Genomic DNA, 21,103 nt, shown 5'->3' with positions numbered 1-21,103 from the left:
AATGTATGCAATAAAATTGTTTGATAGACTTTTTTTACTTTCATAATGCGATTTCGTCGCAGTGACGTCAAAAAGTGGAGTTTAGATTTGCATTCGCAACAAGTTAGAATAATTCAGACAGACATGTATGATGCATTTTTTTATTAGTTTCAAAGTATGTGCGCGAAAGATTACAAAAATAAAAGATTTAAATAATCAACGGTCCAAAAATGTGGTACAAAATAAAGTGGGACTTTAAAAATTAATTTTAATAAATTTAAATTCAAGATTTAATATGAAACATATTTTTTAATTAAGAGATGATTATTTTTGAAGTGCTGGAAGAGAAATAATAATACACAATTATTTAATAATTCCAAGTATAGATCTATCTTTTCGAAATTAAAAAAGCGATTGACTTTGGTTTAATTCATACCGATCCAATGAAAAAAATTCTAAAGGACGAATTTAAGGGAACGGGCTCCTCAAAAGCTAGATGTAATTTTCTTAGGTATCTATTATTTCGATGTATGAATCGTCTATGTAAGATGCTGGTATTGTTAGAAACAAAAATGTTGACGACGAGTATGCCGAGAGAATAGAATCTATCTCGAATAATCCGGCCTTTCTCTGAAAAAAAAAACAAGGATGAGACAAAACAATTCGACGATCTGACACATATCAGATCGTTTTAATAAACAGATTTTCCAAATCTGACCAATCACACAGAACGTCTTTCTAGTGTTAGCACATGACGATGATTACGAACTCGCTGAATCCACGTTTTCATGGTTCATGAACACAATAAAACAATGACAAACAATGAACATTACGCTATTACAAATATTTATTATATATAAATAAGATATAACAAATATAAATATATATATATATATATAAATATATATTATATTGAATTAACGATGATTGAACAAGATGCAATTTTTTGGTACAATAAAATGAAAAGAACCAAAAAATATTGTCCGAGTGTGTTATTGAAGAATCCACGCATGTGACATTGATTATATTATGTTTGAGATGTTTAAAATAACTTTTCTGTCATAATTTGTGTGTGTATGCACTTTTATAATATATGTGTGTACATATTTCTCTGTCACTATAGATCAATCGCTTTTTTACAATTTATTTGGAATTATGACGAATTTGACATTTGTATTTTTATTTTAATATTTATTTATGGAATTCATTTATGATACGATTAAAGTGATTTAATTTAATTAAAAAAAAAAATATACAATGATTGTGAAAGATCTTATACGCTTATTTAAAATGTATATACCTGTATTCTAAAGATCTCTATATTATCGACAAATATTTATTTATATTATTGTATCTGTTATTTCTTTCATACAAGTTAATGAAATACGCAATTCTCATGTATTTGTATATATTCTCTTTTATTTAAATAATTCTTGTATTTACAAATATTTATTAATATTTATCATATGTGTTTCGCATACTTTTATGCAAGAGAGCAATATGTATATATGTATTTTTTATATGCCGTTTATTTTGAATGTTTACATCAGGGAGGAGCAGCTTGGAACTGGTTTTCACTTATATAATACACACGATTATTCCGCCATCACGACATTTCCGTGACTTATCAGTCGCGATTGTAAATGAAAATCGAATTGCCGGCGGGACGCGGCGGCGCGCTCGGGTGACCGACAGATGAATTTCGCGCCTCACCGCGGACGCGCTCGCGCCCCGCGCGCGCGCGGCGGCAGTCGTGTCGGGACCACCGAGCGGTGTGGACGTGTTCGAGCGTCGCGCGTGTCAAACACTCGTTGTTTCGATCGCGTACGTGCCAGTGACACTTGGTCGGTTGCTGTCCGCGCCGAGGCATGCAGGATCGACGCCGAGGGAGATAGACACACACACACACACACGCACAAACACATACACATACATATATATATATATATATATATATATATATATATATACATATGTATACGCACGTCACGACACTTCACAGTACGTAAAAATCTGCCGCGTCGAACGTCTCGATTTGTCTCTCTCGCGTTAACTTATCATCATATATACGCTCACGCACGCACGCACTTTCCCGCGCGTTCTACACGTATTATTACACGAAAAAAAAATTATATACGCCCGTCGTTGTCGTCGACAGTCCTCGCGCGAAGAGGAGCTGCATCTCCTCGGCACGAGCATATCAAGAGACGGAAGTGCACCGGCGTTTTCACTCATACGTGCATATACGAGCCGAACGGTCGGACCGTGCGGACTCCTGTTCCGGGAACGATATATCTCGATTCATCGCGACAGCGCGCGGAGCTGGGCGAGGAGCCTGCGGCCGTCGCCGCCGCCGCCACCGCGAGGAAGTGAGTAAACACTTTTTTATTTTCTCTCCTTTTTTACCTCTTCCTCGCTCGCGCGCGCGCGCGCGCGCGAGCGAGCGAGCGAGCGAGTGAGCGAGATTCGCGATATTCGCGAGTGTGCAGGCCTTGACTTTTGTAGAGTCGACTTCGTCGCGTCCTCGAGACAACGTCGCAAGATTATTCTTCTTTCTCTCTTCCGCGAATGTTAAGCGGAAGCGAGGCTGGGATTTTACGGCGGAAATAATCGCAGAGTATTTTTACGCGGGCGTTTATGCGCGCTGAAGTTGCTTTATTCAGCTGTCCGGCGAGAAAGAGAGAGAGGGAGAGAAAGAGGATGCTGTGTGTGTGTGTGTGTGTGTGTGTTTTCCACTCTCTGGCGGCTGTGCTGGAACGAATGACTGCCTTTCGATTGTGATTATTTCTATCGTTAATGAGATACGCGCCGGCGGCTCTTTCGTCGATGCTTGCTCGAAGACTCCGAATCGGATCTTCCGTTGCAATATGTGAGTAATCTCTAAACGCGCAGAAGATCGAATCTCGATTATCGAAAGCCAGGAAGGCATCCTTTCGTGACACGAATCCACTCTCTCTTTCTCTTTTTTTCCTCCTATTTTTATTTTTAAATTTTCTATATCGAAACTGTCTTTCTCTCTCCCATCTAGACATAGAAATCGCGATATATTTTGCTTTTTGCAAGACGAAGAAATCGACTACATAATCGATTAAATCTTGACATTTTTTGAAAATTGACATACCATTTTTAAATTTTTGCAATGACCAATAATTGTTTAAAATCTGTATTTACTATTTTGTCAACCGAACATATATTAGTATTTAAGTCAAATACATGTTTTGTTAAATTTAATATATGTTATATTTTAATTTAAATATTTTTATATGTTTAATTAACAAAATATTATTTAGTTGAAAACGGTTTAGTCAAGTCAACAATTTTTTCTCGGTGTGCTTTTATAAAATTTCTGAACTTTCAAATAGAATTTAGAAATTCATGTCTTGTTTGAGGAAACATTCTTGAAATGTCTTATAACTGTTATATAACGGAATTAACCTTGGAAATTAAAGTGTGCGATAAGAAGAGAAAGACAGAATAGAGAATTATATTTCTTTCACATGCGTGCATTTCCGACTTTCCACGTTTATCGATAGTATTTTCGGCATGTTCATTATCACGTACGTGATTCTTGAGCACGTAACAGCCCGAATTTGACACGTATGTGAAATTCTCACTCTGCTTGTGTAGTAACAAATATTTATATTTCATATTCAGCGCTTCGAATGCTTAGTTGTGAATTTCGCTGATATAGTGGCTCTTGCGCATGTATATGTATTTCCTATTGATAACACGTCAATGAAAACTATATGATTGGGCCAGTCACATTTAACGCTGAACGTACACAAAACAGAGTGGAAGGTTGATTTTTTCTTTGACGTTTATTTTTCGAAAAATATTAGAAATCGGAGCATAAAAGTGGATAAAAGCATGCAAATTGAATTTAATAAATATAAAAGTGTATTTGATAAATATAAATAATATTTAATAAATAAAATATAAATAATAAATAAAAATAAATATAATTAAATTATCCTGTTTTTTTATATGTTATATATTTTTTTTATTTGATAAAAATCGTGTGTTCGATACCTATGTATGTTTCAATGAGGTCTAAATCTAAAATCTTGCTATTGTTAGTTAATAGAACACAATTACGCGTATTGCATCAATTACGAGATTGTCCTTCTTCATTAGTGCTAAATCAACTGACATTAACAGAGATAATGTATACCATATCTTTGTAGATGACATAATTGTTCATTACCACATTATGCGCAAAATACAAAGCTCTCTTTCTGTTTGTCTTAATATATTTATTGTAATATAATATAGATTAAATGCACTTAATTAATTTGTTTTTACAAAAAATTTTACTTACAAATTTAAATTTTAGTAAAAGCAATATTTCTTTGATTATATTTATTATTCTGTTTTCTGTACTTTAATGAAAGATATGATTACAAAAAATAAATATTGTAAAAGTAATCGTATTGCAACTTTTTTCAAATATTTTCTCGCGATAAGATTTGTATTGAATGAAAAAGTCATCGAAGAGTATTCAAATTTATTATTTATTATTTGCTGATTCTGGAGTCTTCGAGTATCGATTGAATGTATCCGGGACGACGGTTCGATGGGTTTTCATCATGACACGAGTTCTCCGTAAAACGGATATAATACTTTATTGACCAACCGGTATGGGTCAAACGTGCTCGATAAATCCCTCTCTTTCCCTAAGGGTTAATGACATTGCGCGCGAATAGTGCATTGCTTCCTCCTTTTCATATCCGGATTCAGATAAGGCGAGCTATAAAAGGTAACGTAAAAGTGTTTTGGTCAAACACTTTGCAGTAAAACTGATTATTAAATATCACTACCATGATCAAGATTAGTATCAGATTCGCTAAAAAGCTCTTCTTTTTTCAATTGAAAATTATATATAAATTTCCATTTATTAATAACAGTCACTATTGTATTTAAATAGGAGTGGAAAAAATAATCGATCAAACTAGCAAGTAAATAGTTTATCACGACGTTTCGACCATACGATTGTGGTCCTTTTCAAGTGAAACAAAATGAATGAAGTTAAAATTAAAACATCATTATACAATAGTTGTCAGTAACATCTTTTGAAATTATACATGTCAATTAATTGAAAAATGCGAAACATTAAACGTCATAACCCAGCGAAGGATCGTTAGATTCTCTATGTTTTTATATTACAATATATAAATTTTCTTCGACTAAAAAAAATTATATCCTATCAATTAACTATTATGTTTGCAATATTTGTGTGCTAGAAATATTATTTTTGTAATTACATATAATAATAATAATAATAATAATAATAATAATAATAATAATAGTTATATTATAGTTGTAGAACAAATGTAAATCAATCTTATTGAATAATATTAAAATACAACAATTTTAAGGTAATGTTTCGCGATTCAACGCGCTTAAAATACTTACATACATTTATTTGTGTTATGTGCAATTTTATAAACAAGCAGGAAATAATGTGCAAAATGCGATGTGAAAAATGTAATTTATAACATGAAAATGAGATGGTTTTAATGTATTTTATCGCTTGAAAATATTTTTAATGTAGCACATTTTCGTATATTATAGTTTCGAGGTTGATTTTATTTTACGATTGATATAAATCTTAAATGTTCAAAAGATATACTTTTCGTATAAATATATATACAGGGTGTCCAGAACATTGCCCGCAATACTTCGGGAGGTGTTTCGGAACCCAAAAAGAAGAAAAAAAGTTATATAAACATAGATCCGGAAATAAGTCGTTTCCGAGTTATAGGCCACTTTTATTTAATTTTAAAAAATTTTATTTTTTAATTTTTTTCAATTTTAAATCAAATTAAATAATTTTCCCAATAATACTGCTGACTTAAGACAAAGAATAATTCATGAATTCGAAGGAATAAGGAAGGATCCAAATGTTTTTCAAAGAGTTCGGAATTCCTTTGATAGAAGAATAAGAGCCTGCATTCGTGTTGAAGGTGGCCATTTTTAACATCTTATTTAATTTGATTTAAATATTTATTCATGTTTATCCTTGATTTTTAAAAATTATGTAATCGTATTTACAAATATCGAAAAATTAAAAAATATTAGAAAATAAAATTAAAAAAAAATTAAATAAAAGTGGCTATAACTCGAAAACGATTTATTTCCGGACCTATGTTTATATAACTTTTTTTTCTTCTTTTTGGGTCCCAAATCATCTCCCGAAGTATTACGCCCTTTTTCTGGACACCCTGTATAATTTGAGGAATATAAAGTTAACTTTTTCAAAAGTTATCAGGCACATTTCGGTATCGTTTTCTGTATTAGCATTTTTTAATTTCATAACGCGGCAATATTTTTAATTATTTACTCGAAACTAATAATTTCAGAGATAATGTAGAAGAAGTAAAAAAAGCGAGTTTTTTTCCGAGATATGCACATGATTATTCTTGTCCATATGCATAATGTATCCGGATGCATAATGTAGCAGATTTGATGTCGACATCGATATCTTTATCTTAATGTAGAATAAATTATTTGCGCGAAATTCGAAAATTAGGTTTTTATACCATATATAAAACATATATATATTTTTTTCTAGTCGTGTCGATCTTTGGGGAATCGTGACGGAGAGAAATATAAACCAATCCCGGTGAGGATCGTCGCAAGGATGAAACTGCTGGTCTCGTAACACGAACACTATATTGTGACATTCCGTCTCCTCGTTCCGCGAGAGTCTCGGTTGCGTAATTCATGAAAACCCGATATCTCCTCTGCCCCTTGCACGTGAAATTGAACACCGCGCATGGCTTTTGAGGGCACACAACAATCTGAGGTCAAGGTGCATCATAGGCGTCAAGTTGAATCTCAGCCTCGGTTGGCGCATTGTATATATAAATCAGGATATAAGCTAGTTGCACTTGTCCGTAACGACCGATACATAAGTTTGCTCCATTCCGATAGAAAGGAAAGAAACCGATAGCAAGTCTCGTGGGTCGTGTGAAAAATATATGCAGCTATATAAAGTCTTACTTCTTTCAATATTGATGAAAGCTATTATTAATTTATTTAATATTTAATATTTCAATTAGTTTGTCGATCTTTCGTATAACGAGGCAATGTTTAATTATGACATTTTGCGGACAGCTTCTCAGAATATTTAATAGCTGTTTAATTTATTTTAGCGAATCTCTTGATTTAACGCTTTTAGACTTATAATATTAAAATATCATAATCTTGAGCAGAAAATTGCATTAGCTATCTTCATAATTAATAAACGTTCTATCGCGCTAAAATACAAAGTTTTTTTTACAATAATATGAAAACAACACAGAAAAAATATTAACTACCACAACTATAATTTAGGCATGATAACTAAACTTCAAGTGTAATGTAGGGATAAACTGAAAAAAAATTTAGTTAATTCTTATAAGTATTTAGTTCAATACGTTCAAATAAATCATTTATTTGAAATTAATAATATTTATTTGATATGAAAAATATGTATTTGATATAAGAAAATCCTTTTCAAAACATAAATATTTATTTGTTTCAAATTTAAACGTATTGAACTAAATATTTGTTAATTTAACAAATTTTTTTTCAGTGTACTTATAAAAATTTAGCTATGGTAGTTGATATATTTTTCCTTGTATAAAGAAGAATTACACGATTATGTCGAAGAAGAATTATACGATGATTCTTATGTGGGCGCTATATGTAATAACATACTGTGTGTATTTGAGATCGTATTAGATATCGTTTAATAGCAACGTTTTGTTCAATGAATAATAGTAGAGTGGATAGAATTGCAGCATGTCCTCTCATATCGCGATGTAACGATACGGTTTCATTAGACGATATTGATAGTCAATTGGCAGTTTATTGTCGGACGGTTATATTGTTTGATGCGAAAATGGAGCAAACATCTTTGCTCGCTTTTTCGTTGCATTACACAATTTGTTTAATTATTTTGATACTTTTGCGGATATAATATGCATAAATGTGAAAAATTAAATTCATACTCTTAAATGAGAAATCTCTGTGTGAAAACTGATTATAATACATATTCATTTTAATATTTAATTACAAATTAAATATTAAAATTGGGAGGGAAAAATTGATAACTTAGTTGAAATTAGTTTGTAATAATAATTAATAACGCAATATCATTGCGGAATATTGCTTAATAATACAATCTACATAATTAGATAATGTGAAAGGATATTGTATAAAATCAAAATTTTGTTTCTATCAAAGAAATTAAAAATTAAAATAAAAATAAAATTTTTTTTGCATACACACACACACACACATATATATACAGGATGTTTGATATAAAGTGTCACATTGAAAATATATAAATAGAGTTTGTTATTTAGAGACAATTTTTCTTCGGCAAAAATATTGAGGCCTCAATAATTTTCGAGTTGTAAGCGATTGAAAATAAAGGGTTTTTTCGCAAACTAAGTCTTGTGCAAATAAAATATTAACAAAACCACATTCTTCGATTAATTTCAAGTAGAGTTTACTTTAATAAAATTTTAATTTAAGGTTTAGTTATAAAGATACATAATGGCAAAAATTGGGAACATTCAAAAATATAGATAGCCTACCTCCTTTCTCTGAAAAAAAATCGTCTCTAAATAACAAGATCCACTTGTATATTTTCGGTATGACACTTTATATCAGACACCCTGTATATATATATATATATATATACATATATATATATACATACACACACACACACACACATATATATATATATATATATATATATATATGTATGTATATATAAATAATAAAGCAGAAACTTTCCACATTTATGGAAAGAATTTCTGTTAAAATGAACAATAGCATGTTATATCGTTGGAACTAAAGGGATTCTCGTGTATCATGTGATATGTGTAATATTATCTGTATGCATGCATGGCGACTATTGTTTTAATAATATTTTAATGTGCCTGCAATGCAGAATCTTTAATGATAACTTTTTTACGCAGTAGAAGATAGATCACGCACTGCATAGCGCGATTATCAATAATGTGATGCTTTAACAAAATGTCTCGTATAATTACGTTCTAGTATATATGAATTATATATATATATATATATATATATATATATATATATATATCAACTGTAGAATTATCTAAATCACTTATTACGTGATATCTCGCGTGAGGCAATTTGTTCTTATATTTGTTATATGGTGCCGCTTTTTAAACGTTCCATTTCTTGATAAAAGCCAACACATATCTGCTATTTATGTTTCATAATTTTTATGCAAAAATTGGAAATTGAATATATATAACTATTTATATAATAATTTGGAGGATTTATATAAACGTACTATACAAATGTACACAAGTATTTTAAGTGGATATATACAAAAAATATATTTAATATGAATTTTCCAATTATATATGTATAATTATATATAATGATATAAAATGATTATAGATTAGATGAGTTAACTCTTCAGATTTTTGTGTTTAAAAATTTGAATTTTATAAATTTCAATTATTAGTATCTACAAAATATTCAAGAATATTATTAATTATTTATTAATGTAAGTTCTTAAGACTTTTTTATATTTTAGTACAAAATTAATTTTAAATATAAATCTAAATCGTAAGAAAGGCGTAAAGAGCCATACGCGGATGTTGCTGCGTACATTTCCAACGAAAAATAAGTATTCGTTGGAAATAAATCGTGCACAAAGCACGTATTATTCTCGGTATACTACCAAGACTTAAAATTAATTTTGTTGGTTCATCTCGTTGCATCTTATATATTTCTTTTAAGAGTCACCCTTTTAGGATGAGATGTTCAAATATTCAACAATGTGTATACCATGTAATACAAGATCAGAAAGTACTTAATTTTTTTTAATATTAAATTCGATAAATTTTAATACAAATTAACAGCAAAAAGGAATTCAATTTCTTCAGAAGTACGAATAACTCTCGCATTGAAAGAATTTCTCGGTATATTTTGATGTTTATTAATTTTTTTTCAGTAAGTATTTATTTATTTTGTGACTGAAAAACTCATCAGCAAAAAAACATGCGTGTGATTCTTCTTTGTGATTTTTCTATGAATGAGATCCAAAAATAGCATGTATGTCTGTGAAAGAGGTAAACTGTGAGATAAGCGTATAGTTACATAAAAGCAATCGATAGTTCTTTTTTGTAAGAGTTTGAACATATTATGTCGCATTTTAAAAATATACTACGTTGGATATATTTCCATTGAACTTTTAGAGTTTTAAATTGAAATGTTATATGTTTTACTTACTTGAACATTATTATTCGATGAGTTTTTATTTTTTAATAATACGAATAAAATTATATTTATGCAGAGATAAATGTAATAAATACCGGATATAGAAATCTTACACTGGAAAAAAATTTGTCGCATTAACAAAAATTCTGTTCGAGAATGGACGAAACAGAATTACTGGTTGAATCTATCAGAATTTCTTTTATTGCAACAAATATCTTGTTTGCAACAAATCGGTTGTTTGTCCAAACAAGATATTTTCTTTTCCAATGTAAAATAAAAAAATACAGTAGTCAAATAATCAATAGTTATGATTTTTACTCGGATTTTTAGTTTACCATTTTCTTTCTTTATTTTATATAATTTAAATTACATTTTAGTTACGCCAAATGATTATTACACACAGTGTCAGGACTTGTTTAATCGACTTTTTCCGTAAAAGCGAACCTGGTAGTGCCTTATGGTTGTTTACATGGATGCTAAGGTTAAGGGTCAATTTAATTTAAAGGGTAGAGCTCGGACAAAGTCTTTCTTGTTGAAGACAATCGATCGAAGTAAATGAATTTATCGAGAAGCTGTATCACGCGATTTGTCGGTAGATTATTTCTAGACGATTGTGACATTGATAGTATTTCACATAAGATGGTTTTACAATTAATTTTCGATAAATCGAAAGGATTTGATTTTGCAGATAATTAAAGAGATTATTAAAGATTTTGCAGTTTAATTAAAGACTTGCGATTATGAAAATTGAAATTAAGATCTTTATTATTAAGCGCTGAGTAGATGACTCGATATTTAAAATATTATTTATCTCATATAAAACTCGCGGTCTATAGAAACATAAGATAAGAATCAGGTATGTGCAGATGTAGCTCGCATATTAAAATATTTGCCATAAAGATATGAAGATTAAGATACGATGAAAATTCATGACTGTCGTGGAGAATATTTGCAGGAAATAAATAGTTTTTAATTGCTAATAAAATAGTTTTTAATTACTACGCATGGTAAAGAAATATTTTTCTCATGCGACTGATATTTATCGCGTGAGAAATATTTCTACTTTACATTGACGACAGAGGAAAGAAAAAAGTCTCGCGATTTGTTTGTCCTTCCGTCTCGGATCTATTAGATAGATAGATAGATAACTTCATCTAGCAATTTACATTGGCGCACCATTGAGCAATTAAGTCTCGTTCTCCTGTTGCATCTGTATGATTCAGCTTGCATATTATTTTTCTATATCTGAAATGATTAACATAACAAAATTTCTTAATAATATTCTTTCCTCGATGAATTGCGTTTATTGCGAGATGAAAGATTATTTGTACAACTGAAATATTGTAGAATGTTTGAAAAATATTTAGTTATTTTGTTTACGCTGCATACCATATTTTTGCATTTTTGGCATTGACATTATGATGAATCGTGTTCGAGCATATTTTTTTTCTTTGAACTAAAAATGTAAATGTACGTTTTTTTTAAGCAAACCAAGGAGTGCGGAATGCACATTTATAATAAAAATATCTTTCACGAACGTGTGCAATTTAAAGCTACTAAAGTTTAATGTTTATTAAAGTTTACGTTATTAAAATTTTTTGTTTTAATGAGAGAGAAATAGATTGTAATAAGGGAAATATATTTTTATAAAAATATTGTCCTTTTTTAACATTTATTTTATCGTGTCATTAATATTAACGTGGTATTTTCCATGATATAAATTCTAAAAACTATTTTCACGAAAGTAACTAGTTCCTACGAATAATTCTCAACAGATCTAACAGTTGCAGTTATATAGTATTATATATTTTCGTTACTACTATTTTATCGGCTATATAAGCGTTGCGAAATAAAAAGAGGGAAGCATGTATCTTTTATTATATAATTCTATCAGAAGCGATTTCATTATACAATATATAGCACCCGTTCTGTTGGTTTTCTCTATAATGGTTGTTTATTTTATACTTTCAGGTATAGCCATGAATAATTCACTCGGCTAAAGTGGCCAACACAGTAGTTTCTCCGACCTTGAGGAAGGGAGACTAAAACGGCATCGAGATGGGCGAGCTTTTAGGATCTGCGAGCTTTCTTCACCTCGGCGACATCGTCAGCCTCTACGCCGAGGGAAATGTGTCCGGATTCCTTTCCACATTGGGGTAAGTGAAACATGAGCGATGAATATCATTTCTTGGTACAGTTGTCATTTAATTGTGCCAGAATGTGACAGCTTCTTTAACCATGAAAAGTATATTTTATTTCACTTTCTCTTTTGAGAAAATATAGTGGCAAATTTTTTCGTTTTTTTTTTTTTTTAAATTTTAAACGCGTATAGTTACAACGAATCGTATCAGTCAAAAATAACTTTTCAATAGCTCTCTCGTTGAGAGCTTTTAATGAAAAATTTATATTTACATTTTACATATACGACGGATGTAAAATATAAAATTGTTGATATAATTTAAATTGTCAATACTTTATATACATTAAATAGGTTATTGTAAAATTTTTAATAATTTTTCGTGAATTTTCCGTAAAATTTTTTTTGAGTGAAGAAATTAATTTTTTTTTATAAATATATCTTTCATGAATATTATATATATGTTAGTGCAAGAACATAATATAATGAAATAGTAGAAATTTTAGTTTACTCATAATTAGTAATCAGATTGTAACAAGCGCTGTTATATTTTTTAAGATATAGATCCAAGTGTTTTTTGTCAAAGCCTATCTCAATAATTTACAGCATCAGGTAGCTTCAAGACAGATTCTTGCAGCATCTCGATCCTGTTTACATCTCGTTCAACGAGTTTCGACTTTAGATATTTATCTATGTAGGACTGTTTGCATCCTCTGTCCGAGGCTACTGACTATGATTTCCGTAGTTTTTTTTTATATCTATTCCATATCAGCATATATATTAGCTTTAAATCAAAGTTATTTTATTTGCATGATTTTTAATGTTTATTTATATTACTGCTCATTAAAACTATTGAATATGTATAAATTGATATTTTACAAAAATAATTATTAGCATTGAATATCAATGCTTTATGTAGATGTTTCCTCATGAAATAATATCGGATTATTTAAAGATGTTTATTAATATCGTGTCTGATTTTTATAAATGTATGAAGGCTATTTACTTTTTTTAAGATTATGTATGTACAATATAATAGATGAGATAGGAAAGAAAGAAAAAATTTACATTCTCTTAAAATTAAGCTACGAATCAATTGCATAGCATTAACATGCGTTCTTTGATATGTGAAGTTTATTATTGATTTAAAGAAAATTCTTGCTTCTACTTTTTTTATTACATAAATGTTTCATAGTATTACATACATTATCCTTGTGAAAACAATAATGTTTACACAGTTATTTATTATGTTACATATAGTTTGTCGCGTTTCGTGTTTAGATTGTGCGGGTTTTAACGATATAATAGCTTTGCAAAAGTTTGCACCAGATAGATTTGTATCAAAGTACTTTTTTTTCACGTAACAAATGTATTAGAAGCAGATTATATTTGTTTACTCTTGTTTTTCTGTCATGCACTATTTTGAAACAACGAAAACTCTGTTTATATGTATATTATATACATATTTTAGTCAATTGTCAGGTTGAATAGAAGAAAGATCTTTTTTAATCTGAGAGTAATTATATAAATTATTTGTAATGTGACCTACATTTTCTGTTCTCTCAATTTTAGAAAATTGCAACAAGTTTCGACTCATTTATTATAAAATTTTGACCAAAGAAGTATTTAATTTCTTAAAGAAATTGTAGTTAAAAGAATACCCGTAAAAAATATCTATGACATTTATGTGCATTTTGTTAATTAAACTTACATTGCTTGTAAGTAATATTTCACGTATGAAATTTCATGAAATTTGTACAAGTAGGATGAATATATAGTATGAATTTTATTTTAAATCGTGCGGAAATTTTATTTTTATCGGAAGAGGGGGAGATTATGTATCAGGCTGTTTCCAAGTTTTTTTCCCATAATTTACGACGTTAAAAGGCGCGCCAACTTTTAATTACAATTTGACGTTTTTAGCGAGAGTGTTTCAGCTGCAGATGCGATTGCACGGAGCTTTGTAACATTAATACTCCAGTAAAATTAGAACTTGAAAAGGGCAAAACTTCATAAAAATTAGGATCAAGCTGAATTTTTGTAGAGACCTTTATTTTAATGTTCTAATGAAACTCTGAAAAGTAGCCTTAATTTGATCCAGAGTGTTTTTATGGGGGGTAAATTTTAGTTATTTGACATTATCTCAAAAACTATCAATTTTTCGAGAAAAATAGTTATTATCAAAACTGTAGCTCATAAAATTTCCTACAAAAAAGATCATTATACTTTTTTTCGTGGAATTAACCGTTTCAAAGATATAGAGCGAATTTAAAAAAGTAAAAATATCCCCACGCTGGTGTGGAAAGGAGTACGTATTTTTTACGAACTACAGACATTGCAACTCTACCGTTTTATTAAAAAACGGTTAGTTGTATGAAAAAAAGTATCATGCCTTTTTTGTAGAGAATTTTATGAGCTACAATGTTGATAATAACTATTTTTCTCGAAAAATTGACAATTTTCGAGCTTAATGGCAAAAACTAAAATTTACTCCCTTTTACTCTCCATAAAAAAAGCGCTCTGGATGTAATTAAGGGTATTTTTCAGGATTTTATTAGAACATCGAAATAAAGGTCTCCATAAAAATTTATTAGCTTGATCCTAATTTTATAAAGTCAAAGTCTAATTTTACTGGATATAACTATATACATCGCGTGTAGAGAAGTTTCATCTTTCTTGCTAAGAGATCCGCGTTTAAAGTTTCTTCCGTATTGCAGTCTCTTATTGAGGAGAACGACGTTAAAGCGAATGCCGCACCAAGGTCCTACGTCAATATGAGTTTCGCAGGCAGGCGTATTATTAAATTCGCACCTGCGTATAAGACTCGCGATCGATGAGCAATTATTTCACCCGACTTTAGCAACGTTGTTACCGTCATGGCTGCTCGTGTATGTAGATGTATATTACACTCGCACTGATGAACCCGACGACATCACACGGCTATCAGGTAATAAGGCGAGATCTCTCTCTCTCTCTCTCTCTCTCTCTTTGTATAATGCAACATTGTCGTCGATCTCGCGTACTCAACTGCGCAAATTTTTCTCAAAAGCTATACGTGGCGTTAAAATATCTTTGATAGTCTCGATCTTATTTTGATTATGAAATACGCATAAATAAATGACGAAGAGCGCAAATAATTGATGATGTTCGCATTGATTGCTAATTGTGAATATATATAATGACTATCTTTCCGGTGTATGGTGTAGTTTTTGCGATGTGTTTTTTTTTCTCTGATATATGGTTATTACTCCGCTTGTTTAAAAGCATACCGGAAAATTGCTTTTTTAGTGGCTAAAAAAGCGATTCCGCATACATATACCGGCGACATAAACATTTGTAAAGTTGGAGCATTTTAACTCCATCAGCGCCACTAGTTGATCATAAAAAGAGTAATCTTAACTTTAGCAGCGTTTTAAAATGGGCGATATTTTTTTATTATTCCTTTATTGTTCTTTTCGAATTAATGTGCGAATGGCTAGTAAAAAAGGTATCCTATTAAAGAATATCTGCTGTGTTCTGCGAGAGAATTTATATAAATGTTTATTTATTTCCACAGAGGATTATTTATGTATGTTGACACATGCATATATGCATGACAAAACGGATCAACCAAATGTGTTAACACAACCTTTAACCCGTGATATCGATGCGGCATCGCTTCTATTTTTTATTTTCTTTTTATTCCTGTTATTGTTGCATATTATTGATACGCGCTTATCTGGTTTTGAAAGAAGATTTTGTTGTCGTCTTTCGATTGATAATAATTTCACGAATGTTCTCTCTATGCAAAACAAATAGGGTCAACGAATAGATAGCAGACTGCGTTAACGTGTCGAGCACCGTTTAAATTCGGAGTTTATCAGTCAGTGTTTATAGAATTTGACGGATCGTGAAAGGAAAGTCGTGACCTGCGTAAAAAATCTGCGACGAGAAAAAGAAATAAGAGAAAAAAGGAGGCACAGCCTTTTGTATGACTGATCATGCATGAGAAAGCGTCGCGTGTTTTCGAAACCACGGTATATATTTTCGGATGCTACGTAAAGCGGTCAGGGGTCCATCGTTCAGGGACCCCACGAACCTCGTAATTCGTCGCTGTTCGCGCGCGTTTTCAGAAGTCTCGCTCTTTATAGTCCAGTAAAATTAGACTTTGACTTCATCAAAATTACGATCAAGCTGAATTTTTGTGGAGACTTTTATTTCGACGTTCTAATGAAATCCTGAAGAGTCACCTTAATTTCATCCAGAGCGTTTTTTTATGGGGGATAAAAGGTAAATTTTAGTTTTTTTGCCATTATCTCGAAAACTATCAATTTTTCGAGAAAAATAGTTATTATCAAAATTGTAGTTCATAAAATTTCCTACAAAAAAGGTCATTATACTTTTTTTCGTGGAATTAACTGTTTCGAAGATATAGAGCGAATTAAAAGAAAATAAAAATACTCCCGCGGTGGTGTGGAAAGGAGTACGTATTTTTTACGAACTACAGACATTCCAACTCTACCGTTTTACTCAAGAACAATTAGTTGTACGAAAAAAAGTATATTGACTTTTTTTTTAAGAGAATTTTATGAGCTACAATTTTTATAATAACTATTTTTCTTGAAAAATTGATTTTTTCGAGATAATGGCAAAAAATTACCCCCTTTTACCCTCCATAAAAAACGCTCTGGATGAAATTAAGGGTATTTTTCAGGATTTCATTAGAACATCGAAATGAAAGTCTCCACAAAAATTCAGTTTGATCGTAATATTTATGAAGGTTTGCCCTTTTCAAGTCTAATTTTACTGGACTATTACACTTTATCGTTCACGTGGCCGTTTGATGCTGAGGAACATTGCGTAAATATTCCTCTCTCTCTTTCTTTCGACGATCCGCGAAAGGAGCAGCAGGAACCCATCTATTAAGCGAATTTCGACGCTGCCTAGAAATAGGTCACGCACGTTTCGCCCAGTCTGTTCTCGTGAATGAATGCTTGTTCTGATACTCGAGTAAGATTGCAACTGATCATATCGGATCAGAAATGTTTTGTTAGAGATGGCTGGGAGCAGACTTAGAGTACAGTCATCTGGTTTTTGTGCTATGTTTTCTAATATGAGACACTTGAGAAACAAATGGAAGCAAACTCGGTTTTGACGTATTTATGTTTTCGTAAAATTAGAAAAACAGAAAGTTTTATAAACCCATGATTAACTATGAAAGCTGTAAATACGATAGTTAGGAAAAAATGCGGTATACAGTGAATCGATGTTACATATCAGTAAATAAGAGTTGTCGCAATTTCTTTTGGCAGAGATCATTCATATTTTTAAAACAGAAATTACAAGTTATTTTATGTACAACTTTTTGGCTGAAATTTATCCATATTTATAAAATATCGTGAAAATGTAGCTCTGATTTTTGGCTCTCGTTCTAAAGAAACGATTTTGATTTATATCCTTTCAGCTCTCTCAGCTATACAAAGCAGATTGTACCCGTATATCTTATACGCTTAAAGTTTTATGAGGATATTTCCATTGACTGCGGCTTTTCAAGTCCCCTTAAACGTTTAGATTTATCACGATTAAGATTGCGTGGCGTACGCAAACATGTAACGAGGGACGCGATTGCGTGCCACCTTTCACTTCTCTAATTACCGCATTCTGTTGCAACATACATGTGGATACAAAAATTGACGAGAGAGAAAGAGAGAGAGAGAGAGAGAGAGAGAGAGAGAGAGAGAGAGAGAGAGAGAGAAAGAAAGTGAATTTTGGAATCTGCATGATTCGGTGCATGCTAATGAAAAGCCTCTAATTTGTGGCTCGATAAATGCGTCGGCGCACGAAATCATTGATATAATAATGATGTGAGTATATATCGCGGCCGTCCACGATATATACTTACTTAACGACGTTGATGACGGGACTATTTTCAGAAGCGCGATTATAGCTGTGATGAGATTGTCCTTATTCTCCGGTCACAAAACAGGTCGGAATTTCATCAAAATTTCGCGTCCAAGGTACGAGAACGATCTAGAGCTCTGCAGGATACACTCGATCGCTATTTTTATCAATTACACGGAGGGAATTTTCTCTTAGAATTTAATATTTACCACAATAAAAAATAATATGTACAAAGTAAATTTTACCATGTTACATAGTAAAATTAAGCGAACATATTATATTTTATCTTATCTTGTGGTAGATGTTAATATTTTTATTGTGGTAAATATTAATCAGAAAAATTCTTACAAAAATTCTTCCAATTGTTTTACGATTAACATGATTTGCAGGGTATATTCTGAAAGAAAATGCTCTTTGTGTCTTTGAGTTAGCATATATATTCGGCTATGGGACATATATAAAAAATTCATGAGTGTATCAACATTTTACGCGTGATCAATTTATAAAGACATTTATTGATATTATTACGCGATTATACTTTACACGGATAAATACTTTTTTATTCTGACGAACGCGGTGGAATCGTATAGATTTTTACAAACTGCAAATCGGCTCGTCATCTCTAGCATAAAAATTACCAAGTACACTGTGGATTATGCAAGACCAATTTGTAAAGATGATGTTTGCATGTTTACTTCGTCTTTACATCATTTTATATTCGTTAGAATTACACCTTTTTTTAAACGTGATGCGCTTGTTATACATTTTATCGTACGAGCAGATGATAATTCCTAGATTCTAGATATTAATCGAGCAACGCAAACTGAATGACGCCGGATGAATTTGTGACGATCATTAATTCATATTGTCACTTTACTGTTTATGAACCAGTTTGTTCCAGAACTAGTTGCTGCGCTTTTTAACGCACATCATAAGTATCATAAATCAATAATCATACACTATCGGGACAATAATTCTGTGACATTGATTCGTATAATACCAGCATTCTTTTTGCAGTTATGTTGTTGCATATATTCATGTGCAACTGTTACACAAGTCAATATTTTGCTACTAGATTAATAATTTCATAGTATTACCTCTGCAGAAGAAAAGAACCGCGTGATAAATTAATAAGAGACGCTATAATGAGATACTATTAATGATTTTCTAAATTATAAGGATTATGTTGTTTTTTATGTACACGGAAAGAATTTGCTCTTAGAATTTACCTTGAAAATCATGATACTTGTAGCACAATATAATATTGAAAGAATTTTATATAAGTTTCTCTGATTAATATTTATCACAATAAAAAAATATTAATAGTAAAATATACATAGTAAAATTAATTGAACATATTTTATATCTTATTGTGATAGATATTCATATTTTTATATTGTAGTAAATATTTTAATCAGAAAAACTTCCATAAAATTCTTCCAATATCATATTGTCTCACGATTTGCAGGATAAATTCTAAGAGGAAATTTTCTCTGCGTATGTTTTATATAATTAAATATAATTCATTATGTACATACATATTATTTTTTATTGTAGTAAATATTAATCAGAGAAACTCTTATAAAATTCTTCCAATACCATATTGTCTCGTGATTTGTAGGATAAATTCTAAGAAGAAATTTTCTGCGTGTATAATTAAATATAATTTACTATGTACATATACATAATATTATTTTTATTGTAGTATTATAAATATTAATCAGAGAAACTCTTACAAAATTCTTCCAATACCATATTATTGCCCCACGAGTATCAAGGTATATTCTAAGAGGAAATTCTCTCTATGTATTATACATTCTGCATTCTCTGTATGATGATCCCTGCTATTGTCGTCTAAACTCTATACGATAAATTTGCGGCGTTTGTTTGAGATTGATCACAGGCGAATGCAGGAAACGATGATATGTGTAATTTGTCTTGTTGCGTCGCCATTGCGGCTGATTTCAACGTCGTTGTCGGATGTAGAGCAACACGATTCGATCTCGATACGACATCTCAATTCCGCGCGCGCTTGTCATTAACGGAACGACCGATAACACGGTAACTTGCTGCGGATGAAAGGGCCATAATTAATGCGCGCCCGTGCGAGTAATGGGGCGAAAATAATTGCGAACTGCGCAAAACTTGTTCTTCGTGGGTTGTAATAAATTCACAGTTGATTTTACACATCGAATATACTTAATCAGAGAAACTTATAAAATTCTTCCAATACCATATTGTCTCGCGATTTGTGATAGATAAATTCTAAGAAGAAATTTTCTATCGATCACGCGATTCACGCATTTAATTCTCCTCGCTCGTGCAAATATTTTAACATTTATTTCACGCATAATAATTATTACGCATTATGGCGTAAACACGCTGTAAATATGCTATTAAAATTTTATATTATTGAGATTTTTTGTTGTTGCTCCGATATGCGATGAAAAGAGAGACATCTGTCGCCGGCTTAAGGGGATGCTGCCGTAGTTCTGTTTTACCAACTTTAAGTTAGGTTAGGTTCACTTTTTATTGAATATACAGATTGAAAAATTCTCTACAATGAAAGTACTGATAATAATGAATGGGGAGCGTTGTCCTGCAATTAATTTTTGCTGTTGTATGCCTTGACATTGATTCCGCACGCAAATATACATACATAATTAATTCGAGTACGAATCTTTTGATACAGGTTTTTAATCTCATTTTTATTACTTCTGTATTATTCTTTCATGTCATCTCTATTGGAAGCGCCATATTTTGTGCACAAATAAACTGCTGAACTTTTGTATTAAATAAGTATTGTTATGAGTTGATGCAAGAGGACGAAAAACTGTAATTTTGTAA

At 31.0% G+C, this 21,103-nt stretch overlaps 1 protein-coding gene across 7 annotated transcripts in view; it reads left to right on the top strand.

Annotated features, from left to right (window-relative positions):
- Nucleotides 1-1,716: 1,716 nt before the first annotated feature.
- LOC114935508 (inositol 1,4,5-trisphosphate receptor-like) overlaps nucleotides 1,717-21,103 on the top strand; it is a 49,727-nt gene continuing 30,340 nt past the window's right edge. For 5 of the 7 annotated variants that reach the window (XM_029308362.2, XM_085488049.1, XM_085488050.1 and 2 more), the window contains exons 1-2: nucleotides 1,717-2,348; nucleotides 12,211-12,395. In XM_029308362.2, the coding sequence (XP_029164195.2) occupies nucleotides 12,298-12,395 (98 nt within the window). In that variant the 5' untranslated portion in view covers nucleotides 1,717-2,348; nucleotides 12,211-12,297. Of the gene's footprint in view, nucleotides 2,349-2,514; nucleotides 2,849-6,550; nucleotides 6,602-12,210; nucleotides 12,396-21,103 lie in introns of those variants that run through there. The other 2 variants (XM_085488047.1, XM_085488048.1) reach the window with 2 other exon arrangements.

This window comes from Nylanderia fulva, unplaced genomic scaffold (genome assembly GCF_048542155.1).
Source record: "Nylanderia fulva isolate GAGA-0341 unplaced genomic scaffold, ASM4854215v1 Scaffold61, whole genome shotgun sequence".
NCBI classification, from domain to species: Eukaryota; Metazoa; Arthropoda; class Insecta; order Hymenoptera; family Formicidae; genus Nylanderia; species Nylanderia fulva.
Note: the sequence above shows the minus strand (reverse complement) of the source record. Positions and strands in the feature narration are given on the sequence as shown.